A 19,380-nucleotide genomic window follows, 5' to 3' on the forward strand; every position below is an offset into this window, starting at 1 on the left:
TTGTTTAAATTACCTTCCAAAGTGTTTATAACATGACAATAGTTTCTTTTAAATAATCTTTAAGCAGCTAAAGAGTCAACGACTCTTTAGAATATTACTACCATATTGCTGAAGAATCTTTCAATAAAAATGACCATTAACTCTCGTAACAGAGCCAGTATTGTTCTATAAGGGGAATTAAAAGCCTAATATATTAGCAAACACACACACGCGTATTTTTAAACTACTGTTTAATCAGTTGTAAAGACACACAAATTAGAAAAAAAAAAAACACTTATATGTAAGTTAAAAACACCTTTAAAACCCAGCAATAAGCCACCAGTACAGCTCTGACAGACTAGAAATGAGTGGTTATGAAATTAGCATATCAGTTTGACTGACACAGCGGGAGTTTTAATTTCCCATACATCAGGAACTAATTTATGAATCTGTTGAAAAATAACACTTCTTTAAAAAAATATTTCGGAATAATAAAAACAGAAAGTACAGAACACCACATTCTATTCTCAATTCGGGAAGGCAAATGTAAATACTAAATTCTGGCTGCTGGAGTTGAGTCTCTCCTCATGTTTGGGTGACTGAGGGCTTAACTACTACTAGGCAGAGATCAAGACACAACGTTTAAAGGAAGGCAGGAATGAAATCACACATTTTCACTCTGTATGTGGTAGAATTTCTCACTTCCCCTGAATGATTTTTACTTTAATTCCTATTGCCTTCTATCATGCCCCTTCTGGTTCAGAGGAGCAGTCACATAAAAGTGACAAGATGGACAAGACTGGTTTGGAACACATTTGTGTTCAATGTTTGATTCCTTTTTCCTTGTGATAAAGTCAGAGGCAAATGTACTTCACTGATAAATCTGTGCACGCAGAACCAAAAATACTTAAAATTGGGAAAGAGGCATATTTTAAAAGTCTGTCAAACTCTGAACATATATTTTTGTCCTATAATGCAAAAGGACAGGGAGGAATATTCAAATTGATTTCCCAAGAAAATTAACCTAAAATAGTGAACATGAAACAGCTAAGACTCTAGTGAAAGGCAGTCAGTCACCTTTTCCATTTCAAACATGTTACTAAGAAACTGGTTAGTCATTTTACTTATGTTGCTCTGTAACTTTTGGTTTTTCATTGTAGTACTTCCCTTTCTTTTTAGTGTGCAATTGGATACAGCATGGCTGGAGAGATGGCTATGCATCACTGAGGAAGCTTCAGACAGTGGTTCCGCATGGGTCATTACACTGTAATGTATAGAACATATAGCCTTAGTGTTGTGTTTTTTCTTTATAAAAGTTGTACTTAAAGAGTTATAATCAGTTTTAAAGGCAAGACAAATTAGTTGGTGTAAAAACTGTGTATTTAGGCTGTGTTTCACAAAATGTCCCAGTCAATGGCCTGTGCAGCGTGTCAGTTCTTTATTGGGGTTTGCATAATGTTAAAAAACCTATTAAAATAAATATTATTTTAAAACGTACAAAAACATTATTCAGCAGCCTACCAATTAAAATGTAATTGGCTGCAACCTCTGTACAAGAAAAGCTTCAAAAAGCAGCTTAAGCATTGATTATAAGCGCTTTCCTACAAAATACTTATGTGGAAAATTTCGTTTTAAAATTTCTGTTGTAATCAGAGTCTCTATAAATAGATTTGACATCCTAGTGTGGCAGAAAAACACTGTAGAGACCCTCTATGTTCTAATCTTTCACACTCAAATTTCAGGATGTACTTCTTTTCTTAAACACAAATCTTTTCCTTCAGCATTGGGAGCACGCATTGATCAAGAAACCCACTTTTACAAGGGCTGCAGAACAGAAATTTCAGCATCTAAGATGAGTGTATCAACAACCAGCCACTCATTAAATGCACACTGGGTTAAGTGCAGCAGTTTTATAAGGTGTTGAGGGCAGTTAAGATTACATCTCACAGTGTTATTTAGGATTCTGCACCTATATTAAATCTGATGTATTAAATTTCAGCCAGGAAGAACTATTAATGCCTGGATAAAACTCCACAAAACATTGGCTTATATCTAAAACTCTGGACAAATTTTTAGCTGACACAGAAATAGTAGGCACTATTCTGAAACAATCAGTTGCTCAAGTAGTTTTTCTTTCAATTATAATGTAGAACTGTTAAAACCAATTAAGTAATAATTGTGAACAGTTGATAAGGAAACAAAAAAAGTATAAATGTCCAGATTTGTTCATGAATATATAAACTAAATATTTACAAGACATTAATTTTAAATAGGAAAGATTTTTGTCCTAAAACTGTGATCTAGTCCTCGAGTAAAAGTATACATTTATAATTATTTTAATGTCAAAAAATTTTAAAGCTATTGTTTTCTGGAGTTTAAAATAAGGTGTAACTAAAGTAAATATGCTTTAAATATCCTTGAATAACTTTGAGATGTTGTACAGTGGTAAACGCTGTCCAGTAGTCAGTAAACTGTATAAAATATTCCAGAGCATGTGTCTTCTCCAATGTTACATAGCACACACAGAAACCAACAAAGCAGAGAAAGCAAAAGGAAAACATGTTTTCTTCAGCAGAGACATTTCATTATGAAACACTCATTGTAAGAGCTATTGCCAGTAGAAAAAGTATTTGCCACGCCTTCTGATTTAAGGGATTCAGAGGTTTCACTGTTATCATGACAACCTTTTGAAATGTCAGGGCTTTGAGCTCAAGGAGTACAAGTCAGTAACCATGACAATAGTGTGGACTGTGAATTTGCCCAACTCCTTGAATCCTACAGACCTTGCTAATGGCTCCATTCATGACACCCAACTGGTCCTGAACTCTTAGGATGAACCCATTTGCTTATGGCTGAGGAACTTGGGGTTTACAGGACAGGTGGCTCCTCCAAGTCTTAAGTCTCATGAAAGGCAGAACCAGAATGAAGATCCAGGCCCCCTCCCAGGTCAGGTAGTGCTTAAATGTGAGTTACCGTCACTTTCTAGAAACCTCCTTTCTACTGCACATTTTTCTTAAAAGTGGTATGTTTGGAAATCCTGTGTGTGTCACACATGGTGGAGACCAATAAATTTATTTTTGAATCAAATGGGCAGTAGTGGCTCATAAAAGAAGGGGTCACCAGACATTTTTGAAGCCAAATCTTCTCTATCCTGCTGGATATTTCAGAAGCTAAATAAATTCCCCCAGTTACCCTGAGTTCCAATAAAAATACTTATTTTAAAAACAGAACAAGCCACTTATAAAATGGTGACAGCTGAGGCATACCAAATTAAACGAACTCTGTTTCAAGAAAATGAAATTGAAGGATGAATAATTATTTTTGTTCATTTTTTCCCTGAGTAGTATATAATTAACCAAAAGTATAAATACGATGTTGATTGATCATCTCTGGAGTGATTTCATGATACCTGAATAGTGGAAAATATATAACATAAATATGCATTGAATCTTATTCTATTGATTTAAAAAAAAGCAAGCACATAATACAATGAATCCTGTTTCTATTTAACAGGAGTAGATGTACTAGTTTAAAATTCTTCTACTGTAAGTACTAGAAGCAAAATATTAATCTTTGTTATTATTACTTCTCCAAACTAGAGGAGAGCTATCCAAAAACCATTTCATAAAAATAACTAGTTGATTCAGGGGTATGAAAATCAGTCAAACTGGACATGGAATTATTATCTTCAAAGGAACTGGAAAACAAATCAAATATCTTGCTTTCTAGATGACGGTGCTAAGATTATATTCACTGAGCAAGAAATAGGTAACAGTGACTAAGGTTTACAGGCTGAGAAATAAAGTAAATTCAGGTAACAGAAATGTGATTATTTGTAAGTGGCTAGATAGGCTGAACCAAAAAAACAAAAACAAAAACAAAAAAAAAAACCACACACACAAAAACAAAAACAAAACCCAACAAGTTTGTATTAAGCCTTCTTGTTTTCACTTATGACATGCCTGAACCTGTCTTTTATATTCTGAATTTGTTCACTTTCTCTTTTTTTTTTTTTTTTTTTTGAGACGGAGTCTCGCTCTGTCGCCCGGGATGGAGTGCAGTGGCCGGATCTCAGCTCACTGCAAGCTCCGCCTCCCGGGTTCACGCCATTCTCCTGCCTCAGCCTCCCGAGTAGCTGGGACTACAGGCACCCGCCACCTCGCCCGGCTAGTTTTTTGTATTTTTTAGTAGAGACGGGGTTTCACCGTGTTCGCCAGGATGGTCTCGATCTCCTGACCTCGTGATCCGCCCGTCTCGGCCTCCCAAAGTGCTGGGATTACAGGCTTGAGCCACCGCGCCCGGCCTCACTTTCTCTTAATAGCAGTTGGATTCTCTGCAACATTAATGAAAATGATCAAACATTTTACAGGGCAGGTACTTTCCGTGAACATTCCTTCTATTCTCTCACATTAAACAGCTAGCATAATTTTTTTCTTTTTTTCTTTTTTTTTTTTGTGTGTGTGTGTGAGACGGAGTCTCCCTCTGTCGCCCAGGCTGGAGTGCAGTGGAGCAATTTCAACCCACTGCAACCTCCACCTCCCAGGTTCAAGCAATTCTCCTGCCTCAGCCTCCCAAGTAGCTGGGATTACAGGTGCGCACCACCACGCTCGTCTAATTTTTGTATTTTTAGTAGAGATGGGGTTTCACCATGTTAGTCAGGCTGGTCTCGAACTCCTGACCTCAAGTGATCCACCTGCCTTGGCCTCCCAAACTGCTGGGATTACAGGTGTGAGCCACCGCGCCCAGCCAACATGATTTCAGTGCATGGGAAAACAGAGGAAATTTATTTAGTTATCGATCCTTTCCTGAGAAGGAATGGTAGGGTTAGCCTTATCAGCTGGAAAACACTTACTTTTAGAGAAATAAAAATAGATCAGGATATTTCTAAACTTCAAAAAAGACACATTCCCATTTTTGCTGAGACCTCAAAAGCTGCAAGTGCATTTACTTTTCCTTTCTTCTTTAAATGAAGTATTATATAGCATAAGCCAGATGGTTGCCTTGTCCTTAACTTCATTTGCAAATTTATTAGTGACCCCACCCCCGAAAAAACAGAGAGAGAAACTCATCACAGAAAATTTGCATTTCAATTAAAAATGTAAGGCAAAAAGTAAAAGTAAGCTCCATACATAGATCAAATAAAGGTGAGGTCAGAAGGCTTTGCCCCCTCCCCTCCCACAGGGCACGAGGAACCATCTGGGGCTGAGGCCACTGCACTGCCTGGCGTCAAATCCCGCCTCCTGCTTTCAGCTCCTGTGGCCACCACAGTCCTCTGTGGGATTGCAGGAGACACCTAGTAATCCAAGGCAAGATTAATCATGGTAAAAATGGCCCATAAAATAAAAGCACATTTTTCCACTTACAGAACCTAAAACTCATTTTAGTAAGAGATCACAGCAAAATTGTAATAAGAGTCTGAAAATGAATTTGTATTATTCTCAAAAAATGTCACCCAGACTCAAAGACTTTTAGTTTTCACTTCCCTAAAAGTTTCCCAAATATGAATTAAATTGTCAAGGATAAGAAATTGATTAGCCAGATAGTAACCTACCTGGCGGTTTCTCTTTCAAAACCTTTGAGCAACCTACCGATATTATTTTCAAAGCCTCTTTCTAATTCTACATAATTTATGCCTGATAAATTCAGTTTAGAAGTCCAAAGGATCACAAAGTCATTCCACTTTTTGTTTTAAGTCTCACATGATGGTGCGGAGCCCTGGCGTGGGGGAGAAGCGGCCTTGCAGAGCTGTGGCTCCACCCTGTGCATTCCACTGGAGGCCAGGCAGTGCTGCTTCATTCCTGCCTTCCTTAGTCACCTCTCTCTTTTAAGAAAAAGAATAAGCTTAAAATATCACATTACCAAACCTTTCATTATGTTTTAAGAAATTCCTTCTGGAAGTGCTCTTTGACTGCACAAGGTAATTAAACTCTCCAGCAAAATCAGCTACCTATAATTTGGCGTCCATTAAATGTTTACAGTTTCACTATGGATTGTAGTCATTTGACATACTTTAAGAAAACCCTTCAAATACTGAGATGTTTATTGCATTTTAAAAAATCCACATTCTTAAATATCCTGTTTCAAATTCCTCCTAAAATCCTTTACAGCACACAACATCAACTACTGCAATAGCGTTCTCACAATATTACACTTGGAAAATACCATTTAGGAACAATACTTTAGGAAATAAGAGGGTTTAAGGCAAGACATTCATTTGGAAAAGTTAATTTCTATCATCCAGATTGACACGATTATTTTTCCACCTCTTCAGTGCCTTGGGATACACAACGTACATTCAGCAACAGGGCACGCGTGTGACCCTAGGACAAGTGCTGAGGCTGGGAGTACCCACTGAAATATGGAAATATTCTTACATAAGGCGTGGCCCACGGGGATATGGCATGGGAGGGCTTGTTGCACTCCATTTCCGATCTGGTGTACAGGAAATTCCTTATCTATAACTGTCCATTTCCCCCCAGTCAATCGCTTTTCCAACAAACTCAAACCCCTTGAAAAGGTGCTAAGATTGGTTTCTGTTAACATAAAAAAAAAACAGCCCTCGGAGCCTTGCCGATCACTGCTTTAGTGATGAATGTCTCGAGGCTATTTCTTGATTCTGATTGCAAATATTGTTTGTTGTAGAAAAACTGTTCTGTCCCAAAGAATTTTCTCCTTCATCAAACTTTTTGGATTGTGAGAGCTGAATGTTTTCATGTGTATTCTTTCTTCTTTGAGTTTTTTTCACCGGCAACAACAATAATACTAAGATACCAAGAATGTGCAGGCAGTAATACCAGGAGCTAAAAGAAAAAGGGAAAAAGCTTATTCAAATGTGATAATAATCCGTAATAACTGCCCGCTTGTCAAAATGTCCCGTGGCCCACCTTAGGATGTATTTGTTTACTACATTATTCTTTGATTCTTCCCCCTCCAGAGGAGAAACCTGATAGTGTAGGCCAGTGGGTATTTATAGCACTGGGTAAACCCAGGCTGATGAGAAGCCTGATTTTCTAGAGAGCATATTACATTCCTCTGTAAGGGTCATAAGGCCACGGTTAAACAGAATAAAAACAAAAAGGTACATATTAATACCGGTAGCCATCTGAAAATCTCCCCAATTCACAGAATCAAAAGTTGAGTCAACAAAGAAAATGTGGAGATAGTTAACACTTTTATCAGTCTGGCCTCACTTGCTATTTACTGTCTCTGAGTTACAAATATTCTAATGAGGGGAGTGACAGAGAAGCAATATTGCTTCTTGATGGTTACTTCCATGAAGCAAAGAAAGGCGACATTATTAAAAATATTGAAAACATCATTTCTCAAATTATATAAATTGAATGTAACCTAAACTGTATCTATAGCTATAAGTCCAAGTAATTCTGAACAAAGTACCTGGGATAGAAAATCTAACCAACAGCCCAATCACATTTTTAAACATATACTAACATTGTTAAAATGGAAACTTTAGCAGGACTTACTTAATGTCTTCCTCTATAATTATTGTCATATTTGAGTCAATAATTTTTTGACTATATACTCTGTGCTAAGTCATTCTAAATGCTAGAGTAATAAAGAATTTATAAAAGAATAAAGTTTTTGATCTCTAAAATATCACCATCTAATATGGGGGAGTGGAATTTGGTGGGCAGGGAGAGGAGATAAGTAGATTATAAAAATACAGAATTCGAGACAAGACAATTTCTATAACATACAGATCACCACAGTATCAATCAAACATAAAAGATACAGTGAAAAGGAACAAATAAAATATAATTTATTTTCCTTAGGCTGGGTGTGGTGGCTCATGCCTGTAATCCCAGCACTTTGGGAGGCCAAGGCGGGTGGATCACGAGGTCAAGAGCTCAAGACCAGCCTGGCCAAGATGGTGAAATCCCATCTCTACTAAATAAAAACCACAAAAATTAGTCTGGAGTAGTGGCGGGAGCCTGTAATCCCATCTACTTGGGAGGCTGAGGCAGAGAATTGCTTGAACCTGGGAGGCGGAGGTTGCAGTGACCGAGACTGTACCACTGCACTACAGCCTGGGCGACAGAGCGAGATTCCGTCCCCCCAAAAAAAAAAAAAAAGAAAGAATTAATAATTCTTTGGAAATAGCTAGTTTTTTCCCTAAAGAGGTTCAGGACAATTAAGCTAAGAAGCTTTCTGTTAAATTTAGGAGAGGTTTGAGGCAGTGGTTACCTGGCTGAATCAGTCATCTGAGGGTTGAGTAGTATGAGTCATTCCACAGAGAAATGCTGAGACTGCTTGGTTCAGAATTAAAAAGTAACTGATAATGCATTTATCAGCAGGAAATGTGGCTGTGGTACTATTTTTCCATTCTATCCAATAGCAAGAACCTTTCTTTTGAAAATGAAGTTATTCCCACTGACAAAATTTTAAGAGTAACACTTACCTATAAAACATGAATGACGGTTTTATAGAAAGAAGTACGAATGGCACAACTGTGTAACTTATTGCTACTTGAGTTACTATCCATGTTATAACATCATAAAATAATTTCAGTAGGGAAGGTTCAATGAAATAATGTCTAAAGTTATTTCTCATCTGAAATAAAGAAACAAAAATATTTGCTGTATCTTTAAATTAACATTACTTATGCAATTACACTGGTGATAGCAACTGTTGGAAGGATGTGGAGTGGAGTAACTGAAACTCTCCTATGTTGCTAGTGGGAATGTACACTGCTACTATGAAAAAAGTTGGTTCTAAAAAGGCTAATACACATTGTACACACTGTGTATAAAAGAGAGGAAGTCACAGGGAAAACATAAATGACTGGTGAGTCTGGGTAAAGGGCATATAGAAGTTCTTTGCAACTTTTCTGTAGATTAGATTCTGTAAAAGTTTCAAAAAAAAAAGTTTAAGACAACACTGCCTAGAGATCCTTAAATCATATTTGGTAAAATATCATATATAAATAAAGTTTGGTTTACCTTCATCCTTAACTCTTATTTAACCTCTGCATTTGTGAAAGACAAACTTGGCTTTGCTAATGTGCAAGTGCATGGTGTATTTGGGGAATGACAAGTCAATCTAATGGAAGCAGAGAATTCATGTATGTATAGACACTGGGTAATTCTAGAGAGGCAAATGGGGGAAGGGAGGAGGGCATTGGTAGAACTTGAACACCAAATGGGGAAGAAGCCTATCCTATTCTGTCTGCAATGGGAGGGAGTCAGGTACAGTTTTTAAGCGCAAGAATGGAATGCTGAAAGCCCGTACCTCAGGACAAATGGATTTGTCATTGGTGAACAGGATGGAATCAAAAGCAGGTGACTGCCATGGCGGTGAGCTAGGCAAGAGATAGCAGAGCCTAGCCACTAAGAATTATGGGTTTTGCTAATGTCCTTCCCATGCTTAGAATGTCATTTTCTTCCCCATTGTACTTCACTCACTATTGAAATAACTTTCATCTCTCAAAGTCCAGATCCAAACACCTTCCTAATGGGGCCATCTCTAATTAACCCAACCCAAAGAGACTTCTTCCATCTCTAAACACCTATGCGACTTAGTATTTATAACACCCATGGAATCTGTCACACATGCCTTGTGATGCACGTGTGTGCACACACACGCAAGCATAAGGTATGTACACACACATACACCTTATCCCAAATTAGACTACAAACTATCGGAAGGTACCCTTAGTCAATACTTCTTGAAATTTCCCTCATATATCCCCAAAGTACCTCAAAATGGAATATAGTAAATATCTGCTAGTTTGTTAAATGAAACCCTCTTACCTGTAAGTGCCATTAGCAGCTTGTTTAAACGTGGTTTTCGTCACGTCACTGTCCTCTAACTGCTTTTCAAGGGCTTACACTAAATTATCCTCCTCTTCACCTCTCTCACGTCACCAACCTAATTTCTCAATTGTTTCCCAAAATATTACTCTAGGTTCTATCTAGGCAAATACTTTAGAGAACTGTGCCCACTTCCAGTGTGGCTCATCCACTGTCTTGGCCTCGCACAGTCTACTCTTCGTCTCAGAGAGGATTCAAAGGTTACAGCTTTCAGGAAACATTTCTAAAATAAACCTACCCATTCTGATCATCTTTATTTAACTCAGTTTTTATCTCTCCTTCAGAAAATTCTGTAAAGACAAAGTAACATTTTGTGAGTGCCTCCTACCTGCCAGGCACATAGAAACATGTTTTCTCCTCACAGGAACTGGGCGTGGAGCCTAGCCCATGGTGAGTGCTCAGCAAACACGCACACAGTTACACACTTTGCTTCTAGTGGAAAGGACAATACTGACTATGGCCAAGGAAAGAGGGTCTACCTTGTAAGAGAGATGTACTCAGCCTTTTTAACAGTTCAAGTGGACCATTGAATTGTAAAATAAAATTCTTGATACTTACAGCTCGTGCTGCTAATGTCATTAACACCCCTGTTAGAAACGTTAGATAATATCCTGGGTATACCCCGTGCCAAATGGCAGAGAGAATGAACGTCTGGATAGTTGGACTGAAGGAGGTTCGTTCATAACACACCCTAGAAACCATGAAAAACATGGAGAGCCAAGCGGAGTGAGTGACCCGAGTTTACAAAGCCTGCAACGATCATTCTTTTATTACCTGACAGGATTTAGGGTAACTAGAAAAACAAATACAACTTATCTTAGGCAATCACTTCTCTATGATCTCAGGAAGGCTATAGCTATTAAGTGTCAAACTTAGGAACATAAAGTTAATTCCTATCTTCTTACTGGTATATATAGTAACTTAAATGATCATTTCTAGTATTTGGGAGTCTATACAATTCACAAAAAGGATAAGGTTACTTTTATCCTACATTATTTTATTTAAAAAAAAAATCAATAACTTTCAAATGACCTAATAACACTACTCTTTCTGGCAGATAGACTGTGCTTAGTCTACAGTTTTCCTATAACAGAGATAGAGAACGCAGTGAAAATAAAGTTTCCCTAAGGTATCAAATTTAAATTATAACAATAACAAAATATAACACAACAGATTAGCTCAGAGGATCTGCAGCCACTGGGGAGATTCTGCCAGGCACTGTGAAGAGATGCTAGAGTATGCTCGCCATCTCAAGGGACAAAGATGTTTCATTTGTCATTTTAAAAAGGACACTATAAAAGAAGGCTGCTTAGCGCCCTATCATTATAGGGGCCGTTTTTAATGAAGTAAGTTCAAGATAGGGCAATGTGCTCACAGGGACGGTAAGAGAACCCCTGGGCGAGTGCGCTGTTCCCCAGCTCTGTCCTTCGCACCTGTTACCCCACCCAGCCTGTCTTGCCTCTACCTTGCCCTGTTGAGGAGACACACTCCTGACACAAACCTCTGCTCAAGCATCCACACTTCCAGGAATTTCTTCCTGCATCCCTCTGTGCCCTCACTGTTCCTGCTTTCCCTCTCCTAACCCTCACAACAGGGAACAGCACGTGTCTGATTACACCGCCATGTCTTTGACAAAACTGCAAACTCTTTCACTTTCAGGAGCTGAGTCTTTTTATCTTACTCGTCTTTTTATCCCTTGCCTAACAAATAAAGATTTGTTGAATTGAAATATTTAAAACCGGGACTGTTCTGGAGTACCCAGGCATAAGTATTGTGCTTGTGCAGGCACTTGTTAATTTAAACCACATCTCTACTGAACGGGATCAGGAGCTGCAAAGGAGGATACTGGTGACCTCTGACATTGGCAGAGGCCTTTAAAGGAGGCTGAGAAGGCAGGATAGCTGCACCTGCAGGATAGCTACATTCGTGACTCAAGCCAAAATAGTTCTCATTCGTTACTGACTTGCTTAGGAGGAGGCTAACGGTGTTTCCTGGCTGACAGTGAGGTTACAATGTCACTCAACACTGTTAATTTAATCAAGAACCTGAATTCAATGAAGCTCAACCTCAAGAACTAGACGCCAAAGCACAACTAAAGATTGTTTTTGAAGGAACGCACCTTTTGAGCCAAAGAGCTGTCTGAATATTCCAATTATCAAGAAACATCTTGAAACTTGTTGACATCTGAAAAAAAAGGAAACTTTTTTCTTTGTGTCACAAAATAATGAAGCTTTAAATCTAAGTAATAATATATTATTATGCTAAAAAATTAAAACAAAAATTATTAACAACGTTAAGTAATTGATTACTTATACTAATTGTATACTACCATTGATTACTTATACTAATCAATGGTAGTATACTGATTTCTCTTTCCTTAATCTTGTTTTTCTAATACGGTAACATCATTCTATATAAGACAAGTCTATTTACTGTTGGGAACATCTATGAGGTAGATGGATTATCACCATTTTCTCCTGTATGTTAACATTTACAAGGGATGTCATGGAATTCTTCCAGAGGAATTCCTGAGAGTGTGTACAAATGCCTGTCGATGGCCTCCCTCTCACACTGAAGACTGGGGCACCTACCTCATTACCTCCTTCCCACCAAGCTCCACCGTGGTTCTGGGTGAAGCAGATGTCCACCGCAACATCCTGCCCTGCCATCGTCTCTCGATGCCCTGGCTACTCTCAATTCTGGTGCTGCCTGGCTGTGCTGTCCCTGAAAGAGTGGATCTGTACACCCAGATCTCGCAGGGCGTCCAGGGCGTCCCACCTTCCCAGCTTCCTCTCTCAAGTTACTCCCACTAAAGCTATTCTTTGATCTCAGAGGGGGCCTTTCGTCTCCCACCCTACTTTTATCCTATGTAACTCTCTCTTCCTCTGGTCTTCACTTCTGACCATTTTAGATTTTGTGTTCCATTATTTACTATTCTTATGTCAGAATCTTCAATGCTTTTGTTTCTTTTTCCTTTCCATTCACCTCCCTATCAAAACCCTAATTCCAGATCAACCACACTGTCCACTCTCCCACTGGTAACATTTGCGCGCTGAGTGCAGAGTATCACCACAGTTCAGACTTTTGTCTGAAGTTCATGGTTCATGGTTCTCCACCACGACTGAGCCCTCAACCTACAATCCTGTTTTCCTAGACAGTTCATTCTCCTGTTCCTGAAAACAGCTACTGGACTGAACCATTTGAAATTTTCTTTTCTCTTTTTTTTAAAATAAAGTCAAGAAGAGGTAAGTGTCAGCAATTTCACATGATTCAACCTAATACCCCATCTATATCTCTGGTCCTATCACCTCCTTTCTCCCTCACAACAGGTAAGTTGGCCTCCTACTTTACAGAGACGATATAAAATCATCAGACTCCAATTCTCACCATCAAACTACACACTCAGCTGCACACATACTTATCCTGCCCTCCTTCCTGTCTTTATAACAGGAGAAGTGGTCCTTCTCCTTCAGGGCCAATCTCTCCACTTCCATCTTCTCAGGGACTTCAATGATCAATAGGTCTCTCTCCTTCAACTGTAGGAGAAGCTTCACACTCTCCCCTCGAAATAGTCTCCTACTCAGTAAACATGTTTTAATCTCTCCACTTTAAAACAAAATTAAACAAACAGCTCTCCTTAATTCCCTGTTCCCCTCAGCTACTGCCCTATTTCTACCCTCTTCCTTTTATGGGGAATGAACTCCTAGGAGTTGTATAATCTGGCCTTTATGACAATCCCTCTCCTGAAACTGTTGTTCGTAAAACTATAAACAAGGATGGGCACGGTGGCTCATGCCGGTAATCCCAGCCCTTTGGGAGGCCGAGATGGGTGGATTGCCTGAAGTCAGGAGTTTGAGACTAGCCTGGCCAACATGGTGAAACACCCTCTCTACTACAAATACAAACACTGGCCAGGTGTGGTGGCAGGCGCCTTGAATCCCAGTTACTCAGGAGGCTGAAGCAGGAGAATCGCTTGAACCCGGGAGGCAGAGGTTGCAGTGAACCGAAATCACGCCACTGCACTCCAGCCTGGGCAACAGAGTGAGACTTTGTCTCAGAAAATAGATAAATAAATAAATAATAAAGGCATTTGTATCCTTCTCTTTCTTGGTATCTCAGTGGCACTTAGCACTGATGACCATTTTTTCCTTCTGAAAAATTAACTCCTTTCTTTACTTTTTCTTACACCATGCACTCTCAGCAGGGGTGATATCGCCCCCAGGAGACGAAAATTGGTTCTTAAGGGGCAAAAATATCTTTTTTTATGTAAGAAGAACATATATACATACAGTAGTATATCAATAGGTATACAGATATACAGTGTATCTGTGGTATTAAAATTTCAGGGGGGAAATTATTAGGAAAAGTGTGTCTCAAAACTCTCCTTAAGGTGTTAATAATTAAAGGTCAGAAACACCGCTATATCCACCATTCAACTTCAACAATGATCAATTTTTCCCTCTCCTTCTCCATTTTTATTGCCAACACTGTTGTTAAGAATATTTCAAAGCAAATACCAGATTTCTTATTCCATCTGCAATTAGTTCAGAATGTGTGTCCAATAAATAAAGACTTTTTAAAAAACCATGATCTGACAAAATTAATAATAATTCCTCAACATCATCTAATCCCCCTTTGTATTAAAATATTCCTGATGTTTACGAAAGTCCTTTCCAGTTGGTTTGGTCAATCAGGATCCCAAAAAAGGTTCATCCAGTGCATTTGGCCAAAGCCTTTTAATCTGTAATAGCTTGGGTCATATGTCCCATAGCACTTCCCCTTTTGATCTGACCTGGTGTTTAACCTACTCTCTATACTCCACATCCCCCCTAAATTTAGAAGGATCTAGAAATCCAATTCGGATTTGGGTATCTCAGCACACTTCAGTGATGGCCTGCATTTCTTACATTATCCCATCTCGGGCACTTACTGCCTGACTGCCCACTTCTAGCAACATTAGGGCTCATCAGAGGATCCAGCTTGACCTCTTCACCTCACGTTTTGGTGTTGGATTTGGAATGTTGGAATGATCCTTTTCATAGGCTGGCAAAACAATGGTTTTTTTTGAGACAGGGTTTTACTGTGTCACCCAGGCTACAGGGCAAGTGGCACAATCACGGCTCACTGCAGCCTGCTGAGCAGTTGGGACTACAGGTGCTCATCACCATGCCAGCTAGTTTTTGTATTTTTTCTAGAGATGGAGTTTTGCCATGTTGCCCAGGCTGGTCTAAAACTCCTGAGCTCAAGCGATCTGCCTGCCTCGGCCTCCCAAAGTGCTGGGATTACAGATGTGAGCCACAGTGCCCAGTTAGTTTTCTCCTTTTTTCTTTCTGGCTACTCCTGAATTCCTTTGCCCAGCCTCTCAGTACTGGTGCTCTTTTAGAGACTCTCACCTCTTCTCGTTCTCATTCCAGGGCCTGAACTGCCACGTGCTGATAGTTCCCAGATTTTACTCTCAAGCTCGGGTGCCTCTGCTGAGTGTCTGACCATGATCTGCCTGGTAGACAACTCACTAAGTCTGTGATTTGAAGATATTACCTGTCCCTTCAAACTCACGTCTATTCTCTGTTCCTTATCTAAGTGGAAGGTATCACCATAAACCTAGCTGTTTAAATCAGATTTCCGGGCCTGATTCATAACTCATTCTCTCTTGCTGATCCCAATTTATCACCAAGTTCTGCTGAGTCTCTTACACAGCTCTCCAATATGTTTATATGTTTCTAGCCCTACTGGCAGTATGTGCTTTAGGGCACCATCATCTTGGATTAACAAAACATCCTCCTAACAGAGCTCTCTGCCTCTTGAGGGAAATACATTCTACATGCCAGATCCTTCTAAAACACCTATATGATCACCTCACTTGGCTACACATATAATCCATCCACAGTGCCCCATTGCTCTTATAAGAAAGATCAAAACTCTTAATACGGCCTGTAAGAGTGTGGCTGCCTGGCCTCCACTTCCCCAACCTCATCCTTCATGGCTCCCTCAACTATAAAACAACATGAGCCACGCAGCTTCCCTCAGCCCGCAGGCTGCTCCCTCTGCTTGGAGTGTCTGCCTGTCTTTTGGGACTCAGCTTAAGCATCATTTTCTTTAGGACCTTCTTCCTCCAAACATCTAAACTAACCTGGATTCCTATTTCATGGATACCCACATGCCTTACCCCTCTCTGATCACCACCTATTTTACCTTATTCTGTAACCTCTAGGAAACTAAAGCTCCATGAGGGCCTGAATTGTACCTATCTTATTCATTGTCTTCAGTGCCCAGGGCACACAGTTGGCGACCAATATATATTGGTTAAATGAAAGAATGAATGTTAATATTAAAAAACCTTCAATACCACTCCTAGGACATCACACCATAACTTATGAAAGCAAACTTGGTACTTAAAGTACATACTAACTAACTTCTTAATGATTGACTCACCTCTATTTGTTGAATTCTCAAATTGGAAATTAAGTCCCAGCGAGCTGCTCCATTTTTGTCATACCCTCTGAAACCAAAGCCTGCAGCATTATTAATGGCATCAGCTATAGAAAACAAAATTCAAAAAAAAAAAAACTATTAAGAATCTCCACAACAATCTACCATATTCTCCCAGAAGGTATATGTTATTATATTTTATTCTTAAACAGTAAAAGTAGATTTATTCTAATTTTTAGGTCAGAAACATCATCACATACAATGAAAATAACACATCCAGGACAATTTGCTTAGTCAGTAATACATGACACATTATGCATGAGTTGGGGGCAGATGGAGTTTAAAAGCTGCTGAGGACCAGCAGGTAAAGGTGAAGACTCGAACAGGAAACGCTCCCCAACATTAGCTGTGCCAGTGGAACACAGCAGAGTATGCTCAACCAGCTGCCAAGAAGTTGCTAAGGGAATGTTTTTGCTCTGGGAGCACCATGTTCTTTTAAATCATATATTTGAAGTTTAGTATAAACAATAATATATAAGTGAGGCATAATATTTTCCTTCCATTTTCTTTCTTTCTTGGTTCACCAGAACCTACTCTGTGTATATGTCTCTAGAATTTTCAAAAAATAGAGACAGGGTCTCCCTCTGTCTCTCCCCAGGCTGCAGTGGCAGGATTATAGCTCACTACAGCCTTGAACTCTTGGGCTCAAGCAATCCTCCTGCCTCAATCCTCCTGCCTCAGCCTCCTGCCTCAATCCTCATGCCTCAATGATCCTCCCTCAGCCTCCTGCCTCAATCCTCCTGCCTCAATTTTCCTGCTTCAGTCTCCTGCCTCAATCCTCCTGCCTCAGTCTCCTGCCTCAGCCTCCTGCCTCAATCCTCCTGCCTCAGCCTCCTGCCTCAATCCTCCTGCCTCAGCCTCCTGCCTCAATTCTCCTGCCTCAATCCTCCTGCCTCGGCCTCCTGCCTCAGCCTCCCACCTCACTCCTCCCATCTCAGCCTCCCACATCAGCCTCCTGCCTCAATCCTCCTGCCTTGGCCTCCTACCTCAATCCTCCTGCCTCGGCCTCCTGCCTCGGCCTCCTGCCTCAATCCTCTTGCCTCAGCCTCCTGCCTCAATCCTCCTGCCTCAGCCTCCTGCCTCAATCCTCCTCCCTTGGCCTCCTGAGTAGCTGAGACTGCAGGTGCATATCATCATATCTAATTTTTTTTTTTTTTTCTGTAGAGATGGGGGTCTCACTATGTTGCCAAGGCTGGTCTCGAACTCCTGGCCTCAAGTGATCTTCCCACTTTGGCCTCCCAAAGTGCTGGCATTTCAGGCATGAGCTACCGCACCCAACCCAGAATTTGTTTTCTAATCCTTTTCACCACAATGCTTGATTAGTCATTTTTGCTTTATGTACATGCTTGATTAAGCCGCAAAGAAAATTTCTGCCTCAAATAAGCCCTTTTCCAATCAACTGGAAAACTGTTTATGCTATTTGTATCATGACCAAAGAATAAACAAACAGAAATCCATCAAAGTCCAGCAAAATAATATGCCTATACAGACATGTATCCTTAAACTGTTTTATTCTTTATTAGTGCATTTTAGTACATCAAACAAGATCCTTTAAAAATTACACTTTGGGGAAAAGAATAAACAAGATTTACTCCTCTGTCAGGTTTAATGAGGTCAGCCACCTTTGTTCAGTTCACAGAAATACGAGCCTTAAAGGTAAGCCCCAGAATTACAAATAAAAATCCATTACCCACATGGGCAGCATACCCATATACATGGCTGCTGGGGAACTCCTTCCCTTCCTCATGGGTGCCTCCACTTCTGATTTGTTCATGTATTCATCCTCTCCATCTTTTTTAGCCCTACTGTGATCTAAGAGCAATGAAACTCCTAACCAACTTCACACTTGACAACAAGATTGGCCCAGGGTACGGTCAACAAAACGAGAAGAGAACCGGGGATGTCAAACTGCAGGAGTCCACCTTCCATGTTTCCCTGCCCCCCAGTCTCCTACCACAGACCCTGCCTCATCTTTACCTCAGGTAATGTAACCCCTGAGAGAGCTTCCAAGTTGTCATTATACAGAGAGATTCCAAATAACTGACCATTAACATCAATTTAAACTTTAATCTGTCCCTACATGGGCTAAATGTTTTTCAAACTTGAATTAAAGGGGGAAAAAACTGCTCAGATCCCAATACATCATTTTTTTGAGGTGTTAAGGAGAAAAGGGCAGGGCCACATGGCTGTGGAGATGAGAAGCCTGATTCCCATTTTGAGAACCCTGAATTAAAAGAATTAAATATAGTCTGCCTAGCCACTAGTATCCATGAAATTATAATTTGAAAAATGTCCATGTGGATACAAAAATTGGAAAGTAACTGTCCATATGATCCAGAATACATTCATACTATTTTATAAATTATTAACAAAATACAAAAAATTAAAGAATTTTGGAACTCTTGGATTTCCCAAAAAACAGATTTTTGGACCTCCAGAGATCATTAAACTCCAATTTTACAACCAAATGAACAATTTAAAAAAGGTAGTGGGGGTGGAGATGAACATGGGCATATGCATGCTGAGCCTCAGCTGGCGACTCCACTGACAGAGTCAAAACCTGAACCTCAGGGCTGAACCATTACCAGGGACTCAACCATTACTTGTGTTAAGACAGTACAGACATAGTATAAGTATTTATTGAATGGAATAACTTTACTGCCTTATAGCTAAAAATTCTTTAAATTCTTTAAATATAGTTCAATTTCAAATTGTCATTCATATATATTCTAATATGATTATTTCTTTAAGAAAGAATCAGGGAAAAGGAATTAACTCACCTTTGCTTTGGTTTGTAAATATGTAAAAATGCACAAGATTCATTTTTCAAACCAAATATTGGCGTTGGAAGATCAGAAGTACCCAAATAATCATTTTAATTGTCATAATTGCAAATAAAAAATTAATGATAATTTTTTTTTTCCTGAGGCAGGATCTCACTCTTACCCAGGCTGGAGTGTAATGGTGCGATCACAGCTCACTGCAGCCTCAACTTCCCTGGCTAAAGCAATACTCCCACCTCAGACTCTGAGTAGCTGGGACCACAGGCATGTAACACCACACCTGACTAATTTAAAAAAATTTT

At 39.6% G+C, this 19,380-nt stretch overlaps 1 protein-coding gene across 10 annotated transcripts in view; it reads right to left on the reverse strand.

Moving 5' to 3' along the window:
- Positions 1-213: 213 nt before the first annotated feature.
- Positions 214-19,380, reverse strand: part of MBOAT2 (membrane bound glycerophospholipid O-acyltransferase 2) — a 148,679-nt gene continuing 129,512 nt past the window's right edge. For 9 of the 10 annotated variants that reach the window (XM_007971549.3, XM_007971548.3, XM_007971536.3 and 6 more), the window contains 5 exons: positions 16,239-16,342; positions 11,926-11,990; positions 10,365-10,497; positions 8,396-8,547; positions 214-6,779 (listed from right to left, as the gene is read on the reverse strand). In XM_007971549.3, coding sequence (XP_007969740.2) covers positions 6,554-6,779; positions 8,396-8,547; positions 10,365-10,497; positions 11,926-11,990; positions 16,239-16,342 — 680 coding nt within the window. In that variant the 3' untranslated portion in view covers positions 214-6,553. Of the gene's footprint in view, positions 6,780-8,395; positions 8,548-10,044; positions 10,097-10,364; positions 10,498-11,925; positions 11,991-16,238; positions 16,343-19,380 lie in introns of all 10 variants that reach the window. The other variant, XR_005243234.2, reaches the window with a different exon arrangement.

This window comes from Chlorocebus sabaeus, chromosome 14 (genome assembly GCF_047675955.1).
Source record: "Chlorocebus sabaeus isolate Y175 chromosome 14, mChlSab1.0.hap1, whole genome shotgun sequence".
NCBI classification, from domain to species: Eukaryota; Metazoa; Chordata; class Mammalia; order Primates; family Cercopithecidae; genus Chlorocebus; species Chlorocebus sabaeus.